The following is a 22573-nucleotide window of genomic DNA, read 5'->3' as shown; positions in this document are numbered from 1 at the left end:
TGCTGGAAAAGCGCAGCAGGTCAGGCAGCATCAAAGGAGAAGGAGAATCGATGTTTCGGGCATATGCCCGAAATGTCAATTCTCCTTCTCCTTCGATGCTGCCTGACCTGCTGCGCTTTTCCAGCAACACATTTTTAAGCTCTGATCTCCAGCATCTGCAGTCCTCACTTTCTCCTGCTTTCTTAACAGCACTATCAAGCTGGGTGGCAACTTTCAGGGATCTGTGTACATGGACTCCAAGATCCCCCTGCACATCCACACTACCAAGAATCTTTTCTTTGACCCAGTACTCTGCCTTCCTGTTATTCTTCCCAAAGTGCATCACCTCACGTTTAGCTGCATTGAATTCCATTGGCCACCTCTCAGCCCAATTCTGCAGTTTATCCAAGTCCCCCTGCAATCTGTAACATTCTTCCACACTGTCCACTACTCCACCGACTTTAGTGTCATCTGCAAATTTACTAATCCATCCACCTATGCCTGCATCCAAGTCATTTATAAAAATGACAAACAGCAGTGGTCCCAAAACAGATCCTTGTGGCACACTACTAATAACCGGACTCCAGGCTGAATATTTTCTGTCGACCACCACTCGCTGCCTTCTTTCAGAAAGCCAGTTTCTAATCCAAACTGTTAAATCACTCTCAATCCCATGCGTCTGGGCACCTTGGGATGTCTTATTATGATAAAGGTTCTATGTAAATAGAAGTTGTTGTTCAGAAGCATCGGAAGAATGGTGGGGGGGGTAGAGATGAGAACCAATGGGAATTTCAGAATATGGGACTGACAGGTGGGGCAAACTGATGCACAAAAGAAAGCAAGTGAATGTTTGCCAGCAAGGTCCACGTGGAGAGAACTATTGGTAAAATCCTGTGAAAGAATGACACAAAGTCTGAGCAAGGGAGGGTCAGGCAACTGTCTGTGGAGTTTGCACGTTCTCCCCGTGTCTGCGTGGTTTTCCTCCGGGTGCTCCGGTTTCCTCCCACAGTCCAAAGATGTGCTGGTCAGGTGAACTGGCCATGTTAAATTACCCATAGTGTTCGGTGCATTAGTCAGAGGGAAATGGGTCTGGGTGGGTTGCTCTTCAGAGGGTTGGTGTGGACTTGTTGGGCCGAAGGGCCTAATTCCATTCCACACTGTAAGTAATCTAATCTAATCAAAAGGGAACCGTGTGTCATAGAATTGTATAGCAGGGAAACAGACAATCCTCTTACAAGGATGCCTTCCTTGAAGAAGCTACCGCTCCGCCCCCACCCCAGTCTGACCTACCACCCTCACCTTGACCTCTTTCCACCTATCACATTCCGACGCCCCGCCTACAAGGCCCTCCTCCCTACCTTTTATCTTAGCCTGCTGGACAAACTTTCCTCATTCCTGAAGAAGGGCTTATGCCCGAAACGTCGATTCTCCTGTTCCCTGGATGCTGCCTGACCTGCTGCGCTTTTCCAGCAACACATTTTCAGCTCAAACAGACACTTTGGTCCAACTCGTCCATGCTGACCAGATTCCTAAGATAATCTAGTCCCGTATGCCAGCACTTGGTCCATATCCCTCTAAACCCTTCCTGTTCATATACCCATCTAGATGCCGTTTAAATGTTGTGATTATGTTAGCCTCTACCACTTCCTCTGGCAGCTCATTCCATACACGCACCACCCTCTGCATAAAAAAAGTTGCCCCTTAGGTCCCTTTAATGTCTTGCCCCTCTCACCTGAAACCTATGCCCTCTAGGGTTGGACTGCCCTACCCTGGGGAAAAGACCTTATCTATTTACCTCCTATAAACGTCTACAAGTTCAGCACTCAATCTCCGACGGTCAGGGAAAACAGCCCCATCCTTTTTAGTCTTTCCCGACAGCTCAAACCCCGAAGATAAAACAATAAAATCTAGGTGTGGGAAACACCAACAAAATCAGAACAGGACAGACCTCATCACTTGAAGGATTCGTAATCATAATTAATGATTAATTTTGGTAGGAAGAACACAGAGAGAGGATTAAGCAAGGAGTACAATTCTAAAGGATGTGCAGGAGCAAAGGAACCAGGGCAAGGGGGAAAGGGTAAATTCTTTTGAAAAGCCAATAAAATCAAATTAATCAATTAACTTAAGAGGCAGCCCTTTGTATTGAAGTAAAAAAAATGTGAAATCCAAAGGAAATTTAAAATCAAATTTGAATTAAAATATTACTTTGAGGGGAGATGATGCACTCCTTCCCCAGTGGAGTCCACTGGTTGCAGAAGACCTTGAGTATACCATTGGGCACCTTGTGATGCCTATCTAGGGGAAAGTGAGGACTACAGATGCTGGAGAGTCAGAGTCAAAAAGTGTGGCCCTGGAAAAGCACAGTCGGTCAGGCAGCATCTGAGGAGCAGGAGAATCGACATTTTGGGCATAAGCCCTTCATCAGGAATGTTGAGGGTGGGGCCAAGGGGGCTGAGAGATAAATGGGAAGGGGATGGGGTTGGGGGGAAGGTAGCTTGGAATGCGATAGGTCAATGGAGGTGAGGGTGAAGCGGATAGGTGGGAAGTAAGATGGACAGGTAGGACAGGACAGGACATGAAGGCGGTGCCGAGTTGGAGGGTTGGATCTGTGATAAGGTGGGGGCAGGAGAGATGAGGAAACTGGAGAAGTTTGCATTTATGATGTGTGGTTATAGAGTCCCAAGGTGGAAGGTGAGGTGCCTTCCTCCAGGCATCGGGTGGTAAGGGTTTGGCGGTGGAGGAGGCCCAGGCCTTGTATGTCCTTGGCGGAGTGGGAGGAGGAGTTGAAGTGTTTGGCCACAGGGCGGTGGAGTTGGTTGGTGCGTGTATCTCAGAGATGTTCTCTGAAATGTTCCACAAGTTGGCGTCCTGTCTCCCGAGTGCAGAGGAGACCACATTGAGAGCAACGGACACAATAGATGAGGTGTTTGGATATGCAGGAAAATCTCTGCCAGATGTGGAATGAGGTGAGGGGGGCAGGTGTGGGTGCAGGTTTTATATCCCTTGCTGTTGCAGGGGAAGGTGCTGAGAGTGGCGGGTAGGTTGGTGGGGGACCTAACGAGGGTCTCGCGGAGGGAATGGTCTCGCGGAGGGAATGCTGATAGAGGTGCTTACCACATTCCAAGCTACCTTCCCCCCAGCCCCACTCGATCCCATTTATCTCTCAGCCACCGCCCCCCCAACATTCCTGATAAAGGGCTGATACCTGAAATGGCGACTCTCCTGCTCTTCAGATGCTGCCTTTCAAGTTGTGCTTTTCAAGTGCCACACGTTTTGACACTTCTACCTCGGAGATACATGGGCATGGACATAGCCATGGAACAGAGGCAGACAGTCGGGTCTAATAACACCCTCAATGGCCTACTACTTGGACCTGTTAATGGCAACAATGGAGTAGACCCAGGAGCTGACCCGCAAGGGGACCCTCCAAACTATCTGCACCGGGTGGTTAAAGATCAGACTTTTGGAGCTGAACTGCCACTGAATATATTAAGGGGGAGCCCCTTCAAATAAAGAAATCAGGAGGACAGTAACCTGACATTAGCTGAAAGAGCAGGGAACACAGAGTCCACTAAGCTGCAGAAAATACGGCAATATAGGACCCTGTGAACTATCTCACCTTTCTGTCAACGAGCACTGTTGTGGTCACCTCCCTGCAATGCTCCCTGCATGAATCTTTCATGGGATAGTGCAGGATGCCAATAAAATATATAATTCCTTGGGCTTAATATGAAAGGCACAGAGTACAAGAGCAAGTTGTGTAAAGCATGTACAGAACTTTGGAGTTCTGCAATCAGATTTGGACCAACTCTTTTCAAAGGATGCGGTGGCATTAGGGGGAGTGCAGAATAAATTCATGAAGGAGGTTCCAAAGATGAAAAATCTCAGTTGCAGAGATAGAGTGGAGAGGGTGGGACTGTTCTCCTGTAGATATGCTTAAAATCATGAGTTGATAGGGACAAACCGTTCCCACTGGTCTAAGGATCAAATAGCACAGGTACAGATCAAATGTTATTGGCGAAAGAAACAATTGAGATGGAGGAAAAACTAGTCGACACAGCGAGTGTTTGCCTGAGAGCGTGCAAGAGGGAACTGGATCATTTTCTGGTATACGGTGTGAGGGCAGGAGAATGGTATGAAGTGAGCTCTTCCTTCGGAGGGACGGTGCAGACACAGTGGACCAAATAGCCTCCTTCCATACTGTAACAATTCTGTGTGATTTTGTGATTCTGCAATTTCACAGATTGTGTTGGAGCACGGAAGGAGGCCGTTTGGCCCATTGTGCTTGTTCCAGCTTTTCAAATGAACGTCTTTGCCAAGTGCCAATCTCCTGCCTTTTCCCCATACCCTTGCAAATTATTTCTATCCCAGTAACCATCCAATGCCCCTCTTGGATATCTTAGTTGAACCTGCCTCCACCATATTTCAAAGCAGTATATTCTGTACCCTAACCACTCACTGTGTGAATAGGTTTTTCCTTACTCAGCACTTGCTTCTTTTGCAAGTCACTTTAAATTGATGCCCTCCTGTTCTTTTTACAGACAGAAACAGTTTCTGTCCATCTACCCTCTCCATCTCTAACAGATCACCTCTTAGCCTTTTTCTCTCCAAGGAGAACAGTCCCAACCTCTTCAACCCATTCTCAGAGCTGATGTTTCTCATAATTTACTCTTTAATTCTTTCTTCTTCAATCTGTCTCACTCCTTCTTTCTCTCTCCCCTCTTTCCTCTGCTTCCCCTCTTTCACAGGTTGTTTGAAGATGCTGCTGTGAAGCTGAATCTCAACGCTCTGGTGGGATTTCTCAATCAGCTGAGGAAAGTGTCACAGGCTCAACTCTTTGACTCTATTACAGAAACTGTGGACTACTCACTAGCAATGCCAGGTAACACTCGACGGTTCTAACCTTCTACCACTCACTACGGTGCAACAGCTAGGTTATCTGTTTATACTCTAGCGACCAACAGGTTTTTAAGGCCAAACGTAGCACAGACAGAAATGGCCACCCTGAAAGATATGTAGGCCCAGGGCAATTGACTGATTCCTGGAATGGTACAACTGATGCTTGATGAGAGATTGGATCATTAGATTACATTACAGTGTGGAAATAGGCCCTTCGGCCCAACAAGTCCACACCGACCCGCCGAAGCGAAACCCACCCATACCCCTACATTTACCCCTTACCTAACACCTCAGGCAATTTAGTATGGCCAATTCACCTGACCCTGCACATCTTTGCACTGTGGGAGGAAACCGGAGCACCCGGAGGAAACCCACGCAGACACGGGGAGAATGTGCAAACTCCACATAGTCAGTCGCCTGAGGCGGGAATTGAACCCAGGTCTCTGGCGCTGTGAGGCAGCAGTGCTAACCACTGTGCCACCATGCCGCCTATTAGTTAGGACTAGATCGGGTATATGCAGGAAAGATGTTCCCAATAACTGGGGAGTCAAGTGGACGATCCATTTTGTCCTCAACCACCTTATCCACTTGTGTTGCCACTTTCAGGAAATTGTGGACCCTGAATGCCTCGATCCCTCAGTACCTTAATGCTTTTAAAGATTCTACCATTTACAGTATGCTTCCCTCCTGCAGTAGACCTTCCAAAATCCATCACTTCACAGGTGTCCAGATTAAATTCCATCTGCCATTTCTCCATCCAAGGTTCCTACCTTTATCCTGCTGTATCCGCTGACAATCTTCCTCAATATCCCCAGCTCCCTCAATCTTTGTATTGTCCAAAAACTTTGAGCATGTGGAATTCTTGGTCACAGAAAGCAGTTCAGGCCAAAACATTGAATGCTTTTAAGAAGGATGATAGAATGGAGATATTGGGTCTGTTCTTCTTGTCGAGACGAAGGCTGACAGGAGATTTGATAGAGGTTTCCAAAACCATGAGGGGGCTGGATAAACTAGATAAGGAAAACTTTTTTCACACAGTGAATAGTTACTGTATGGAATGCGCTGCCTGGAAATTTGGTGGAGGCAGGTTCAATTGGGGTGCATGGAACAGGGCATTGGTGATTATTGAACAGAAATGGTGAGCGTACTCATGGGGAAAGGCAGGAGATTGGCACTAGCTAATAAAATGGGCCGAATGCCCTCCTCCTCTGCTGTGACACTTCTGAAACTCTGTGATTCAATGAAGGAGTTAAATATAGTTCTTAGAGTTGAATGGGTGAAGGATATGGAGAGAAAGCAGGAACACGGGACTGCGTTGGATGATCAGCCATGATTATATCAATTGATGGAGCAGGTTGGAAGGGCTGAATGGACTACTCCTGCTCCTATTTTCTATAAATTACTAAGTGTGACAAGATCCAAATCATTCACACCTGCCTAGCCAGGCAGTCTCATAGTACTTAATATTAGAGATGCTGATTAGTGACAGTGATCAGTCTTTATCACAGAGTGTGTCTATGACAGAGTCAATCCTGGGGACGGAGCAGTGTCTTACCCAGCAACTGGAGATAATCTAAACGTTGTCTGTATCTGACATGACCCTCTGGATGAAGTGCCAATTAGGCTTTTAACTGGGCATTGGTGGGCCCTTCATGGGACCAAAGACATTGAGAGAGCAAGTTCCTTCATGTGGAGAGATGTTTGCCAATTGGAGGCTTACCAATGTCACCAGGAAGACAGTGGCTGCTGTCAGTACTACATCCACACAAGGGCCAAGATTCCTGATGGATCCAAATACAGGAGAGAAATGCCGGCTGTACTGCAGTGGATTGTAGCTCACAGGGAGCAGATTCAGGGGGTGGCTTTCAGTGGGACAATGTCAGATTGGACACTGAATACCTTTTAATGAGGACCCCCAACCCACCAGAAACCTGTCATGGTTTACTTTCTGGGCTTCCTGTGTAGAAAGTCACAACTCATAGGCAGGACTGTGCCCCATGGAGGCCAGGCTGAGCAATCACAAAGATGGCTTGGGCTCTTGAGGGCAACAAGATCTGCTTCCTGTTGGCTGGTTCCTGGTCCATGACCTCCTCGTATTGAGGCTATAGTGAGGTGCATTGACTAGACAGAACTGTGGCCTGTGTGACCTCCACTTGTGGTCAGTGTGTTTTTCTCCTTGGCAGGGAAGATGTGCATGAGCTTGTAAAGTGTGTCAGGGCAGGTTGAGAAAGGAATCTGAAATGCTGGTCTTTATAAATAAGGATACAGAATCTTCCATGTCGGATTGAGAAGGATGAGGAAGAGAAGTTTACCCTTAGTCACAGTCACACGACCTGCCATTTGTGACATTGATAGGAATGGATTTGGTTACGTTTTAATTCATCTTCTGCTTTGGTCGACAGGAGACGCTAGATCCACCCACGAGCGGAGGAGCGCTCTGCATCTCTTCCGACTTGGTGATGTGATGCTCCGAATTGTTCGGAGCCGGTCCCGTCCCCTGTTGCACCTCATGAAGACCTGGAGTGTAGTTGGACCTCACTTAGCAGAGGTAAGCACCGAATTCCATTCCTGTATTCCCCACTATCAGGCATCATTGACCTTTGGTATCAGGCATCATTGGCTTTTGGTATCCACCCTGAGTGTGGGACTGAGGGAGTGCTTCATTGTCAGGCTGTTTGCTTTCAGATAAGACATTAACCTGAGACACTATCTGCTCTTTGGGGTGCACATATCCAGAAGGAAAGTGGGGGAGCTCTCCCCTGTTTCCTGATCAATGGTTTTTTCCTTATCTAATATCAGTGACCTGATCATTAAAAACATTCTGGCTAAGTTGGGCACATAACAAATGTTGGCTAAACTCTAAATTTGCGGAAGGTGTTGGCTCAGGATCGTGCGATGCTGCTGCTGGGGAGAGGGCTGGGGAAATTGGATGCCCCAAGGGGTAATGGGACCCAGAGTTCAGGATTTACCTCCTTTGCATTCCTTCTCCATTGCCGCTGTGCCTCATCGTTAAGGCATTTAGACTCAAAGTTCGATGGACAAATTGTCATCACTTTGAACAGACTGGTCATAAACTTTCTGCCAGATCTGAGGAAAGATCATTGACCTGAAACGTTAACTCTTTGCCTCCTGGATCCATTGAATGTTTCCAGAAATGTTTTTCTTATTTTAATGTTGGCAAAAGATGACTTCTGGAAATTCTTCATGAGAACTAAAGTAGATTTTTATAAAATGTGTTTTTCTCCCCTTTCGTTTTTTTTGTATTGGAACTAAATAAGGATTTTTGCTTTGTCCAGGCTGCCTGTCACAAGGAGAGGCATGTTTCCCAGAAAGCTGTTTCCTTTATCCATGATATCCTGACTGAAGTTCTAACTGACTGGAATGAGCTGCCACATTTTCACTTCAATGAGGCCCTTTTCCGACCATTTGAACACATCATGCAGTTGGAACTGTGTGACGATGATGTGCAAGATCAGGTAGGATACAATATCAGCTTTGTCTGGTAAATATCTCATCAGCCACAATTCCCTTTGTCTGTTCCCCTGACCAAGCAATGAAGGATCCAGGCCTGTGATTCTCAAGGCTGTCAGGCCTTAGCCGGTGTGATTCCTGGGTTCCTAGTTACCATGAGCCCTAGGCCTAGTCATTTACTGACTCCCAGTGACACTGGGTTGAGTTTTATGATCTCTCATCAGTGAACTTGACAGCTACCTGCCCACTTCCCCACCATTATCTAACCTGTCTGAGCTTTGCGGGGGAGAGGGAGCAGGAGGAGCTGTCAGATAGCCCGTCACCTTTGGGCCCATTGAGGCCCTAAAATGGTTCGTTTTAGTTGAGGCCCATATGGGAGAAAGAGCCTCCCTTCCCTAGAACCCACCCTGACCTTCTTCAATGCTTGGTGACTTTTTGTGATCCACAAAGTTGAAAGATAATAATTACTTCAGAAAGTCACAACACAAACTGTAAAGCTTAAATTAGGACAGTTTGCAAAAACAATGTTTGTATTAATCTCTAAGTATAGGAGGTCATGGGTTTGATCTGATTGAGGCACTTAGTGATGGAAGGTAGAAAATGAGCAGGATAAGAGGGTGTACCCTTAAAATTAGAGCTGGGCCATTTTCAGGTATTGCTGGGAAGCACCTCTTTAAATGAAGGGAATTCGGAAATTGCTTTTCCCAGGAAGTCTTTGAGGCTAATACATAAAAAACAATCTCTTCCTAGCTACCGACAGGGTCTGAAGAAGGGTCACTGGACTTGAAACACTAACACTGATTTCTCTCCACCGATACTGCCAGACCTGCTGAGTTTCTCCAGCAAATTTTCTATTTGTTTGTGATTTCCAGCATCTGCAGTTCTTTCAGTTGTTTTTCCTCCAACAACCTTGTATGTTTCACCTTGCATATTTCAAGCAGTAAATTGTAAATGAGAGATGGAACAGGCCTGAGGGGTGTAATTTTATTTCAACCTTCTTGTTTGCTTCTTTCTCTCTTTTATTTCTGGAGTGAAGCATGCCTTGAGAGCCTGGTCAAATCTGAGATTGGTCAGTTCTTGTTTTGTTGAAGGTATTAGGGTGATGGACGAAAGCTGAGTGGGTGAGGTTAGAATGCAGATCAACCAGTGCTTAAAATGAATGGCAAAACAGGGGTCAAGGGGCTGAACGGCCTCTTCTGGCATTCTTCAGTGTAAGAATTTAGAAGGTGAGGAAAGAAGATTGTGGAGGTTATGGGGTAGCCATCACGATGAAAACAGACATTTAAATATACGTGCCTCTAACTTTTAGGTGATCACATCGATTGGAGAGCTGGTGGAGGTTTGTTCCCCACAGATCCAGTCTGGTTGGCGACCACTCTTCAGTGCATTGAAAACCGTGCACAGTAACAAGTCCGATGTGAAGGAATATCTGATTGGTGACTACACAATGGGTGAGTAAGGTAATGGGGACTCTGCACAACCTGCACTGACTGTACTGTCTCATCTGAGTCATTGATACAGCACTGTTTCATTAAGGGAAATAATAAGCAATATTAATTTATTTTTGAAATGTTTAACAATCACTCGTAATTATTTATCTCAAAGGTATTGTTCCATTTGTCTTATGCCACGAATTCCATTATTGTAAGTCGTGCAGTTGCTACATTGTCATTAACTGTCATTAACTATCTCTCACTGACCCTGTTTTATCCCATTCCTTGCTGCCATAAGCTTCTGTGAATAGTTTATTGCTCCTGTCATAACAACAGCCATCAGTGCGCAGTCACAAACTCTACTCCCTAGCCACCAGCTTCATCCTTTTTGCCTGGTTTTCCTCTGAAACAGACCCAGACTCTTGGCAACCCTAGATCCATGGTTGACCCCTAAATGAACTCATAACTGCATATCTGCAAATATTCCCACCTCTGTCTCATTGTCCAACACTGCCTTAGCTCGATTGTGGCTGAATTCTTGCTTTTATTATCTCTAATCTTGCCTACTCTAATGCGCGGGTCTCCCACATCCTGGTTCTCCCACTGTTGGTGGGAGCTCATTGAACCCATTTCCTAATTTGTAATATTGACTACATTTGAAAAATACAGCTTCCTGAAGAAGGGCTTATGCCCGAAACGTCGATTCTCCTGTTCCTTGGATGCTGCCTGACCTGCTGTGCTTTTCCAGCAACACATTTTCAGCTCTGCATTTGAAAAATAGTTTGTTAGCTGTAAACTGCATTGAGATATCCAATGGTTGTGACAAATGCTATATACTGTAAATGCAAGTCTTTCATTTATTTATACTACCCTGTATTTGATGCTCTTCCTCCCATTAAATGACATTACAGCTATAAGGTTATCATAGCACTATGATACACTTCCTTCATGATGAGGATTGCAATTACTAGACAATCATTCGCTCTCTTTATAATGCTGTCAGTTATAATACTGTCTAATACTTTTGTGTTTGGTCTAACATTCACCCAGTTTGTATAATGCCCTTGTGAGAAGTCTAGTGCTAATTAATAGCCTCTCAGTTCTGGATGTGTATTGTTATTAAAAGTCTAAAATTGACCTGACCTTTAAACATTTTGTGCTGTATTATCAGCAATGTTACTGCCAAAACAGGGCTACGGTAGCATTGTGGTTATATGAAGCACGTTGGGATGTTTCATTGTAGGAAGGCAGTGAATAAATGTAATTTATTATTGAGCTAGCAATTTAGAAACCTGGACTAATAATCCAATGACTTTAGTTCAACCCCTACCTCAGATGCTGGAAAATTTAGTTCAATTAATAAAATCTAGAAAAAAAGTAATGGTAAAAAATGAAACCACTGTGCTTTTGTAATCTGGTTCATTAATGCCCCTTTAAGGAAGGAAATCTGCCTTCCTCACCCAGTCTGGTCTACATGTGACTCCAAACCCATGGCAATGTGGTCAACTCTTAGCTGTCCTTTGAACTGGCCTAGGAATGCATTCAGTTGTCCCAAGAGGCAATTAGGGATGGTGGAACTCTGAACCAGAAAGAGATTGTAACTCCCTTGGGGACTTGCTGCCAAATGTCTGGCTGTGAAGGGGTGTGGTTAGATGTAGACGGACTATGTTTACTGTCATGTGCTGAGTCACTTTGTTCATCGGCAGGAAAATCCCAGGCTCCAGTTTTTGATGTCTTTGAAGCATTCCTGAACACGGATAACATTCAAGTGTTTGCTAACGCAGCCACTGACTACATAATGTGCCTTATGAAGTTTGTCAAGGGTTTGGGTAAGCTTGCTCTTATGGAAAATTAAGACTATCTATATAATGATTAAAAAGTTTTACAGCACTGATCCAGGCCAGTTGATTAGCTCAGTTGGCTGAACGGTTGGTTTGTGATACAGAATGGTGCCTCCTGTATGTATTCAATACCATGAAGGACTCTCCTTCTCAACCTCTCCCCTTGCCTGAGGTGTGCTCACCCTCAGCTTAAACTACCACCAGTTGTGTCTCCCTAATGAACAAGTGCAGCCTCACCAACGTCCTGTACAACTGCAACATAACTTCCCAACTTCTATATTCAATGTCCTGACTGATGAAGGCCAGTGTGCCAAAAGCCGCCTTCACTGCCCTGTCTACTGTGACGCTACTTTCAGAGGACTGTGATCCTGAACTCCAAGGTCCCTCTGTTCCATCAGATTCCTTAAAGCCCTACCATTTGTCATGGAAGTCCTAGGAGAAAGTGAGGACTGCAGATGCTGGAGATCAGAGTCAAGAGTGTGATGCTGGAAAAAGAGGAGCAGGAGAATTGACATTTCGGGCATAAGCGTCCCGATACCTAATGAAGGGCTTATGCCCGAAACGTCAATTTTTCTGCTCCTCTGACGCTGCCTGACCTGCTGTGCTTTTCCAGCACCACACTCTCGACCATGAAACTCCTACCTTCATTTGACTTTCCATAGTGCCAGACCTCACCCTATCTGTATTAAACTCCATTTGCTGTTTCTGGGCCCACTTCCCTAGCTGATCAAGGCCCTGCTGCAATTTCTGATAACCTTCCTCACTGTCCATGATACCGCCTATTTTAGTATCATCTATTTTAGTACATTCTCATCCAAATTATTGATATAGCTAACAAACAGCAATGAACCCAGCACCGATCCTTTGAATGTAGGGAAAGAATTAACATCTTCAGGAAAACTAGGAAAGAAACCAAAATAATTGATAGTGTGTGTTTCAAATGATTGTGGAGTACTGAAGTTAATACTGTTTTTTTTAATACATCTGAAGGTGATGAGGATTGTAAAGAAATAGGAGATTGCTATACTGGTTTGGGATCCAGTTCAACAGACTTGTGCCTTCCCGCCCTTGATTACCTCAGGAAGTGTTCGCAGGTAAAGACTATTCCCGAATATTGCTTCAAGAAAGATAGCCAATTTAGATTGAGTTCCTTGCTTAAATCAATGGACCTGGAGATTGTTTGATGATTCCAGCAGGAATACCCTAATATCAAATGAAAAATGCGAATGCTGGAGAAGGCTGTGCATACGGAGGAAGAACCGGAGTTAGTGTGTATGAACATGCTCAGCGTTAGCAGGGTAGAGTGTCGTGTCCATCTGTCCACTCTCTGGCCCTGAATGAAATGGCTCTACACACTGACTGGAATCAGCTATTCCTGGATATACAGTCATCTCCGGCGCTAGCGTATCAGCATGTTTAGGGGGGATTTTGATTTAGGGGTGTTGAGTCATAATCCCTAGCTGTCTTGGTTCAGTGTGTAACAGCTGACTCAGGAAACCTGAGTTGCTGGTGGTTATGTAAACCTTTACATACAGGTTGTAATCTGGAGCTTTGGGTGTTGATGGTTCAGGCTCCAATTTGTTTAAACACGTGTTTTACCAGGAATCTCTCCTGTCCTTACCACCTGCCCTTGGGTTGTGTTAGAAGGATTTGCAGGTTTTGACCCTGTTCTGAGCACACCTTCCTTGGCCATCAAGTGGAACTTAACCTAGAGTCCCTGGCTCAGAGGCAGGGACATTACCCACAGTATCCTCCTTGCTCAGAAATGCACAACCTTCAGCCACACCAGGCAAATGATGTCCAGGGAAAAATGGGAATTCCCATTTTTGAGCTTCCGTTGAGAAAAGACCAAAATTAGTGAAAACGTTACCATAGACGTAAGCCATTCAGCATAATCAGCTCTGCTGTTCAACAAGATCTTGGCTGACTTGATAATCTTCAACTCCACTTTGCTGCTCTTTGCCTTTTAATGGTAATGGGAGTGTAGCACAATGGGGAAAGCTGTTCAACTTCTCAAAACTATTCTGTCATTCAGCGACATCATGGCTGATCAACTCTGTTACCCACCCCAGTTCCAATATATCCTTGCCCATTTTTTTAAATGATGGCTTAGTTTTAAACCATGTTCAATTTACTCCCAGCCTCAACAGCATGATGGTTCCAGATTTCCTCCGCTCTCTGTGTAAGGAGGCTTCTTTGTGACATTCCAGTCTGTTTTTGGTCATTTACGTATTTGGTTGTACTTCCTTAGTTACTTGCCAAAATCTACAAGATGCCTTCGAAGCCGATCTTCCACGGGCTGCAGCTCGCCAGTTTACCGTTCAGAGGCCCCGAGAGATCGCTGAGCAGTGAAGACGGGATTGAGTCAGTCCTCAATGAGTTCGACGATGACACAGGTAAAGGAGAGCTCGACTCTCTTTATAAAATTGTGCTCCCTAATAATTAAAAAGAACACATATTGGACACTTCCATGCTCTTCCATGTTCATGTTCAAGCTCACAGAATAACACTGTTCAGATTGAGACCATTCTGCCCATCTTGCCTTTACTGAGCCACCTGATTAGATCCACTCCACTTGCTCTTTCCTTCTCGTCCTGCAGCTTTCTCCTTTACAAATTTTCATCCATTCTCCTTTGAAAGTTGGTTCTGCATCTGCTTTCAGTCTCTAAACACTACATCTACTCATTAAAGTTTCCTGATATAAGAAAATACTTGTATTACCCTTTATAGAATACAGTGTTTCCCTGGATAAAGATGTCTTTCCTCATGTCACCTCCACCAAACCTGCTCCCTCTCTCTCCTTCTGCCTGTTCCCTCCTTCTCTGCCTCCTCTCTCCACTTACCCCTCCCTCCGACCCCAGCTGCGCCTCTCTAATCCATGCTTTAACGTCATTATAAATAGAATACCTGGATCTCATCACATTGCAGTCTGTAGGAACGTGCTGTGCGGAAGTTGGCTGCTATGTTTGCCTCACTTCAAAAAAAGTACCAAATAGTTTGTGAAGTGCTTTATAATTTATCTGGTGTCTGTGAACACAAGGACATAAGAGCTAGCAGCAGGAGTAGGCCATTCAGCCTCCTGAGCCTGCTCCACCATTTAATACAATCATGACTGATCTCATCTCGGCCTCAACTCCACCTTCCTGCCCATTCTCCACAACCCTTTAACCCATTACTAATTAAAAATCTATCTCCTCCTTACTTAATGTTGCAGCATCCTCCACACTCTGAGGAAGTTAATTCCACAGCTTCACAACTTTTGTGAGAAGTTATTTCGCCTCATTTTTGTTTTAAATCTGCTACTCCTTATTCTAAACCTCCCATCCCAAATTGCTCCACATGAAGACATATCCTCTCCATGTCTACTTTGTCAATCCCTTTTAGCATCTTATATAGCTCAATTAGGTTTCTTATCCTTCAAAACTCCAGACAGTATAGGCCTAAACCACTCAAACTCTCCTCATAAGACAAACCCCTCACCTCTGGAATCAATCTAGTGAATCTCCTCTGAACTAACTCCAGTGTAATTACATCCCTCCTCAAGTATGTGGACCAAAACTCTGTGCAACAACTTAGGCACAGGCTCACTAATGAAAGGGCCTTACTTCCACTCCTATGTCTTATGGTCTTATGGTCTAACTCCAGTGTAATTACATCCCTCCTCAAGTATGTGGACCAAAACTCTGTGCAACAACTTAGGCACAGGCTCACTAATGAAAGGTGTTATATAAATATATGCCTTTCTCTTTAATGACCACCGTTAGGAAATATGAAATAATATATTTTGAAGCACTGTCACTTTATTAATATTAGGTAGAGGAAGTTAGAATTGTCCCCATTTCGGTGGCTCAGTGGTTAGCACTGCTGCCTCATAGCACTAGAGACCTGGGTTTGATTCCAGCCTCGGGCAACTGTGTGTAGAGTTTGCACATTCTCCCCGTGTCTGTGTGGGTTTCCTCTGGGTGCTCCGATTTCCTCCCACAATCCAAAGATGTGCAGATCAGGTGAGTTGGCCATGTTAAATTGCCCATTGTGTTAGGTGCATTAGTGATGGGGTAAATGTAGGGGAATGGGTCTGGGTGGATTACTCTTCAGATGGTCGGTGTGGACTTGTTGGGCCAAAGGACCTGTTTCCACACTGTAGAGAATCTAATCTCATAACTATCCAGTGTATAATTATGAAAAGGCATTATGTTTTAAAAGTGTTAAACATTGTCCAGCAAACACGAGGAACTATGAAGTCGCTGTGATTAAAAAGCCTTTTCCGTTTTCTCCTGTTGTAAAGTTTCTTGGGCTTCTGGCAAAGGAATGAGTGGGTGGTGATTCTCTTGCAGGTTTGATTCAAGTCTGGATTTTGCTGCTGGAGCAGCTCACCACAGCCATCTCCAACTGTCCACGCCAGCACCAACCTCCCACACTGGACCTCCTGTTTGAGCTGCTGCGAGAAGTCACGAAAGTACCAGGTAGTGAGGATAAGATGGGAATGGGGTGAGAGAAATGGCACTCCTGCACTGCCACAAAGGGGCAACTGATTTGCTCATTCGAATAGAAATCTCGTTTTCCCACCTTCACAATCTGCTCCTTCATCCTCCTGCATGTACAGCCCTACCTTATAACTTGGTGTTTGTTGCATGGGCAGCACGGTGATTAGCACTGCTACCTCACAATGCCAGGGACTTAGGTTCAATTCCATCCTTGGGTGACTGTTTGCACATTCTCCCCATGTCTGTGTGGGCTTCCTTTAGGTGCTCCGGTTCTCTCCCACAATCCACAGGTGTGCAGGTTAGGTTGACTGGCTGTGGGAAATGCAAAGTTACTGAAGAAAGGTTGACTAAGCTTGGACTTTTCTCTCTGGAGAGAAGGAGCAAGAGAGGAGACCTGATCGAGGTGTACAAAATAATGAGAGGAATAGATAGAGTCAATAGCCAGAGACTTTTCCCCAGGGCAGGATTGACTGATATGAGGAGTCATAGTTTGAAGATATTAGGAAGAAGGTATAAAGGAGATGTCAGAGATAGGTTCTTTACGCAGAGAGCTGTGAATGCATGGAATGCATTGCCAGCTGTGGTGGTGGAAGCAGAGTCATTGGGGACATTTAAGCGACTGCTAGACATGCACATGGATAGCAGTGAGTTGAGGGGTGCATAGGTTAAGTTACTATATTTTACATCAGGGTTAAACCTCGGCACAACATTGTGGGCCAAGGGGCCTGCTCTGTGCTGTACTTTTCTATGTTCTATGTTCTGTTGGGTGGGGAGTTGGGTCTGGATGGGATGCTCTTCTGTGGGATGATGCAGACACAATGGGTTAAATATCCCCTTTCTGCACTATGGGGATTCTATGGCCATGTGTAGGATTGTGTAAATGGCATTTAATTCAGTAAGTTTACTACAGGAAATAATACACAATTACAGATTTCAAAACTCTCAAGGTGCTTTATAAATGATGAGCGCCGAAGTTCTGTATTCTCATTTATGATCATGACAACGGCTCCGCTTTGTGATTAGAGTAATACCTACTAAGATTTCAGGCCTACGTCTGCCACAGAAATACTTACAAACCTTGTCCTGACTGTAAGACAATGTCTTGTTGACTTCTGTAGGTCCTGGATTTGGGATTTTTGCTGTCACCCATCTCCTCCTTCCAGTGATGTCTCTCTGGCTTCAACGTAACCATGGAGACCAATCGTACTGGGAAATGGCTGCTGCCAATTTTAAGCATGCCATTGGACTGTCCTCGGAACTGGTGATGGAGCATATTCACTGCTTTATCCAATCAGGTAGGACTTTGCTGGTGGAACAGGCATCATTTGGGTAGATAAGTTACAAAAGAGAAAGCAGCCAATAATGCTTGCAAATTATCATGTTATCCTACAGTGCATTTGCAATAATGACCTTCCTGAATGTTTCTGTGCCTAGTAACTGTTTATTATAGCAAGTTTTGCATTTAATTCTCTAAGGAGGAGAGAGTGAGGTCTGCAGATGCTGGAGATCAGAGCTGAAAATGTGTTGCTGGAAAAGCGCAGCAGGTCAGGCAGCATCCAGGGAACAGGAGAATCGATGTTTCGGGCATAAGCCCTTCTTCAGGAATGTGGGATTCCTGAAGAAGAGCTTATGCCCGAAACGTCGATTCTCCTGTTCCCTGGATGCTGCCTGACCTGCTGCACTTTTCCAGCAACACATTTTCAGATTTAATTCTCTAAGCTGACTTCAACATAGGGCTGGTACTGCTACAACTGGTTATGACACCACAAGGTACAGGAGCAGAATTAGACCATTCATCCCATTGAGGAGAAAGTGAGGACTGCAGATGCTGGAGATCAGAGCTTAAAAATGTGTTGCTGGAAAAGCGCAGAAGGGCTTATGCCTGAAACGTCGATTCTCCTATTCCTTTGATGCTGCCTGACCTGCTGCGCTTTTCCAGCAACACATTTTTAAGCATTCATCCCATTGAGTCTGTTCCACCATTCATGATATGTTTCCCAATCCCATTCTCCTGACCCTTTCCATTCTCTGTGTCCTATTACTTGTTCTAGAACCTTTAATAACCTCTGCTGAGCCCTGTTTACTTTAACTTTTTCTATAATTGCCCGTGCAATTGAACCCCATCCACCCCCCACTATTTAATTTTAAGCTCGCTCTCGTGCCACTCGTAAGCACATAAAGAGCTCACCAGGATGGCTACAGGAGGGACGTATCCCCTGGCTGAGAGATTGAGAATCACTAACACGGTCTGAGATTGGGGAGCAGGCCATTTAGGGCTGCTATCAGGAGCAACTGCTCCACTCAGATGATGGTGAACCTTTAGAATACTCTTAGTTCATATCCTTCTGCTGGTTGAACTAAAAGACAAATTATCTCATCTCGCTGTAGGAGATTATTGTGTGCAAATTGGCTGATGCACGTCATAAGTTAATAAACACATCAACTGAGGTTCAGGTGACTGGTCAGTATTTCTCAGTTGTCAATATAGGCTCAAATCCCAATCCAGCTTGTTGACCAGGGAAAGAGGGAGCACAACATGGTGCAAACAGTTGATACCATTCCTTCTGACACTTCCCTGTTATTCTCCAAACAGAACAAATGTTTTTGAAGATACAAAACAAAGAGTTAGGGCATGTCAGAAATAACTCATTGGCTGTAAAGTATTTTGGAACGTACTGAGGTTATCTATAAATGCAAATCTCCCTTCTTTCTTGAATTAGAAAGACTGATCCTTGCGTGCGGGGATTCCAGCCAAACCGTTCCCTTGGTGCCTCATCTTGCGTGAGGTTAAAACAGACCAAAATGGATGACTTTTCTTTTACTGCCATCACAGAATTTTTTTTTTTCTTTTCTGATTTGTTGTAGATATTGGCTACGAGAGCAGCATCAATTCCATGCTGAAAGACCTTCTGAAGCTCCTTGTGTCCTGCATTGCAGAACCCACCGAAACAATCTCCCGAGTTGGCTGCTCATGTATCAGGTAGGAATGGGGAGACTTCACCTAACTTGGCACCTCCACTGAGTTCATTTGTAGGACACACCACCACCCCCTGTCTCTTTGTCCCATTTCTACAATAATCTTGAGGCTTGAGTTTATTTGTGCTACAGCACTAGGGGGAGCTCTTACTGCACATCTGTAATGTGCAGGGAACACGTGGACTTGACACAGACTAACAATTTTGTTAACCAAATGCATGTTCCTGTTTCCACTTTGCCTATAATTTCTCAACATTTCCCTCAAGTATGTCTGTGACAATTCAGTGAATATTGAAGAGGTATAATCAAGAAATTTCAGTCATTGAGATTACCAAATTTCTATTAACTTTCAAGGCTATGGAGAATTGATTATAAACTTTTTTTGGTAAAAAATCAGTTTAAAAAGTGTTGTGAATTGAGAAGGGCCTAACACAGGCGTATTATATCATGTAGGATTCAAAGCACTGTCCTTGGGATTATGTGTCAGGTTAGCCTTGACAGTCTGGGGTTAAGTCTAACATTTACGTAAGAGCTAGGAGCAGAGGAAGGCAATTCAGCTCCTTAAAACTGCTCCACTACTTAGTATGGTCATGGTTGATCTCATCTTGGCCTCAACTCCACTTTGCTGCCAGCTCTCCAGAATCTATCTCCACCGTGCCACTGAGAGCGGCACTTTGATCTTGTGCTGTGTAACACGGTGTCTCAGTGGTTAGCACTGCTGCCTCACAGCGCCAGGGACCCGGGTTCCATTCCTGCCTCGGGCGACTGTCTGTGTGGAGTTTGCACATTCTCCCCGTGTCTGCGTGGGTTTCCTCCGGGTGCTCCGGTTTCCTCCCACAGTCCAAAGATGTGCAATTCAGGTGAATTGGTCATTCTAAATTGCCCATAGTGTTAGATGCATTAGTCAGGGGTGAATGTAAGGGAATGGGTCTGGGTGGGTTGCTCTTCGGAGGGTCGGTGTGAACTTGTTGGGCCGAAGGGCCTGTTTCCACACTGTAGGTAATGTAATCTGATCTCATCTTAAACTTATTCAATGCCCCAATGTCCACTACCCTCTGGGATAGTGAATTCCACAGATTCATAACCCTTTGAAAGAAGTAATTCCTACTAATCTCTGTTTTAAATCTGCTACCCCTTATCCTAAAACTATGTCCATTCATTCTAGATGTCCCCACAAGGAAACACTCTCTCTACATTAACTCTGTCAATCCCCTGTACCATCTTATATACCTCAATTAGATCTCCTCTCATCCTTCTAAGCTCTAGTGGGTGCACGCGTAAACTTCATAAGACAGTGCCATGTAAGACATATTTATTTTGCTTATTTTCATGGTCTCATTTAATATAAATTGTGGCAAGTTAGCTGATACTTTATGCAGGGGGTTTGAGCCTGATAAAATTGCGTTGGATTTTGATATACCTTATTCACCCAATTTACTTCAGATCAGAGGAAGGGTCATTCAACCCGATATGTGAACTCCGATTTCTCTCCACAGACGCTGAGCTTTTCCAGCAATTTCTGTTTTTGACAAAGATAACCGTAGTTCTAAACTTAAGCAGTTTACTCACACAAATTTAAACATCTTAGAACTTATATGTATATCTTTGAAGGATCCTTTGTGGAGTAAAGATAACATCTGACTCACTAGTTCCTCAGTCAAGCAATAAAGAAGGATCGGTGATCAGACTAGCATAATCAAACACAGATGCAAACAAGTCGTTAAAGTCCACATTTCCTTCTCTAGTAATTCAGATGTAGGAAAATTTCATCCTGCCACCAGCATCAGGAACAGTTGCTCATGGGCTGGCAGTGGTGCAGTCTGTAACAAGCGCTTATGCACAACTGGGGGGTTGAATTAGCTTTACTGTTACATATTCAGGTGAGTACAGTGAAAGGCTTGCAAGTCAGCACTTACAACACCATCTAAGGTATAAGGTCAAGCAATAGGTACAGATTCTACAGTACAAGTTCTTAGGGAAAAAAAGATAAAGAAATAAGAAGTCCAGCATTGCAGAGCGCAGCAGTAGCTTAGAAAATGGGGAAATAAGAAGTCCACACACCAGTCCTTCCAATCCAGTCCAAGCTGACATTGAGCGTCCAGCCCATGCCGTGCCTTGACTCCAGAATGTTCAGGGCTTCACTATGGGCCAGGACTATAACGCTGGGCACAAAGATCACTACAGGGGGCAGGAGACCGCTACACCAGGCTGGGAGATCACCATCAGGCTGGGTCTGTGCTAAGGCCAAAGCTCAGGACATCTTCTCTGAGATAAAAGAGAGATAAGAGAAAAAAAAACACAAACAAGAAAAGAGAAAAATAAAGAAAACAAAATGGATGGAGCAGACGGGCTCTGGCTGAAGCATCCTGCTGCACCACCATCTTGGATCGATTACAAACTTGCTCTCTTTGTTCCTGTAACCCTTCCTGTCAGTGGCGGCCATTACAGAATGTACTGGGCTTTTCTCCCTCATTCTGTCCCAGCTTCAGGGGGCACTGTGAAAATAACTCACTGGGTGGGTGTAGGGAGCTTCTTGGTCTCATTACCCACTCCACCATTGCCTTCAATGGCATGTACCATTAACGTGTAAAACCAGTTGTACCCTCTCCCATCACTTTCTTAGTCGGCAGATTACGTTAAAGATAACTCCATACTCTTCCACCTCACTCATTCGATTCTCCAGTTAACAAAGCCTTACTAAAAAAAAACCCAATCAAAACAAGTGCAAGGGTTTATTTCTGAGGAGAGCGCATTGAAGTTGCAGTAAACATGTATCAGACCTTGATCAGACCATACTTGGAGGACTGTGAACAATTCTAGTTGCTGTTTTATAAAAGTGATACTGGAGAGGGAAAAATAGGAAGATTTACAGGAATAATACTACCTGGAGGTTGGGCTTCCTGTCTCGAAAAATGAAAGCTGAAGGTTGAACTAAACACACTAACAGAATGTACACGGAGAGAAGATTTACAAGTATGTTGCCAGGGATGGAGGGTTTGAGCTATAGTTAGAAGCTGAATAGGCTGGGGCTGTTTTCCCTGGAGTGTCAGAGGCTGAGGGGTGACCTTATAGAGGTTTACAAAATCATGAGGGGCATGGATAAGTAAAGTAGATAAGGTTCTTCCCCTGGGTTGGGGGAGTCCAGTACTAGAGGGCATAGGTTTAGGGTGAGAGGGGAAAGGTTTGAAATGGACCTACGGGCCAACTTTTTCACACAGAGGGTGGTACGTGTATGGAATGAGCTGCCAGAGGAAGTGGTGGAGGCTGGTACAATGACAGCATTTAAAAGGCATCTGGATGAGTACTGGCAGGCAAGGAAGGAGCTCAGAAATGGTCTGACGAGAGCCAGGAGGGGGCACGAAAAAGGCTTGGCAGAACAGATTAGGGAGAACACAAAGGCATTTACACTTATGTGAGGAATAAGAGAATGGTCAAAGAAAGAGTACGGCCGATCAGGGATAGCATAGGGAACTTGTGTGTGGAGTCT

General features: G+C 44.7%; 1 protein-coding gene across 2 annotated transcripts in view; it reads left to right on the top strand.

The window, feature by feature from the left end:
- arfgef3 (ARFGEF family member 3) overlaps positions 1-22573 on the top strand; it is a 152313-nt gene that overhangs the window by 103210 nt on the left and 26530 nt on the right. For both annotated transcript variants that reach the window (XM_043695352.1, XM_043695353.1), the window contains exons 20-29: positions 4731-4864; positions 7284-7429; positions 8178-8357; positions 9662-9803; positions 11492-11614; positions 12617-12720; positions 13878-14022; positions 15961-16089; positions 17229-17405; positions 18976-19090. In XM_043695352.1, the coding sequence (XP_043551287.1) occupies positions 4731-4864; positions 7284-7429; positions 8178-8357; positions 9662-9803; positions 11492-11614; positions 12617-12720; positions 13878-14022; positions 15961-16089; positions 17229-17405; positions 18976-19090 (1395 nt within the window). The remainder of the gene's footprint in view (positions 1-4730; positions 4865-7283; positions 7430-8177; positions 8358-9661; positions 9804-11491; positions 11615-12616; positions 12721-13877; positions 14023-15960; positions 16090-17228; positions 17406-18975; positions 19091-22573) is intronic.

The sequence above is a fragment of the Chiloscyllium plagiosum genome, chromosome 9, assembly GCF_004010195.1.
Source record: "Chiloscyllium plagiosum isolate BGI_BamShark_2017 chromosome 9, ASM401019v2, whole genome shotgun sequence".
In the NCBI taxonomy this organism is placed as follows: Eukaryota; Metazoa; Chordata; class Chondrichthyes; order Orectolobiformes; family Hemiscylliidae; genus Chiloscyllium; species Chiloscyllium plagiosum.
The sequence above is the reverse complement of the archived record's forward strand: the minus strand, read 5'-3'. Positions and strand labels throughout refer to the sequence as shown.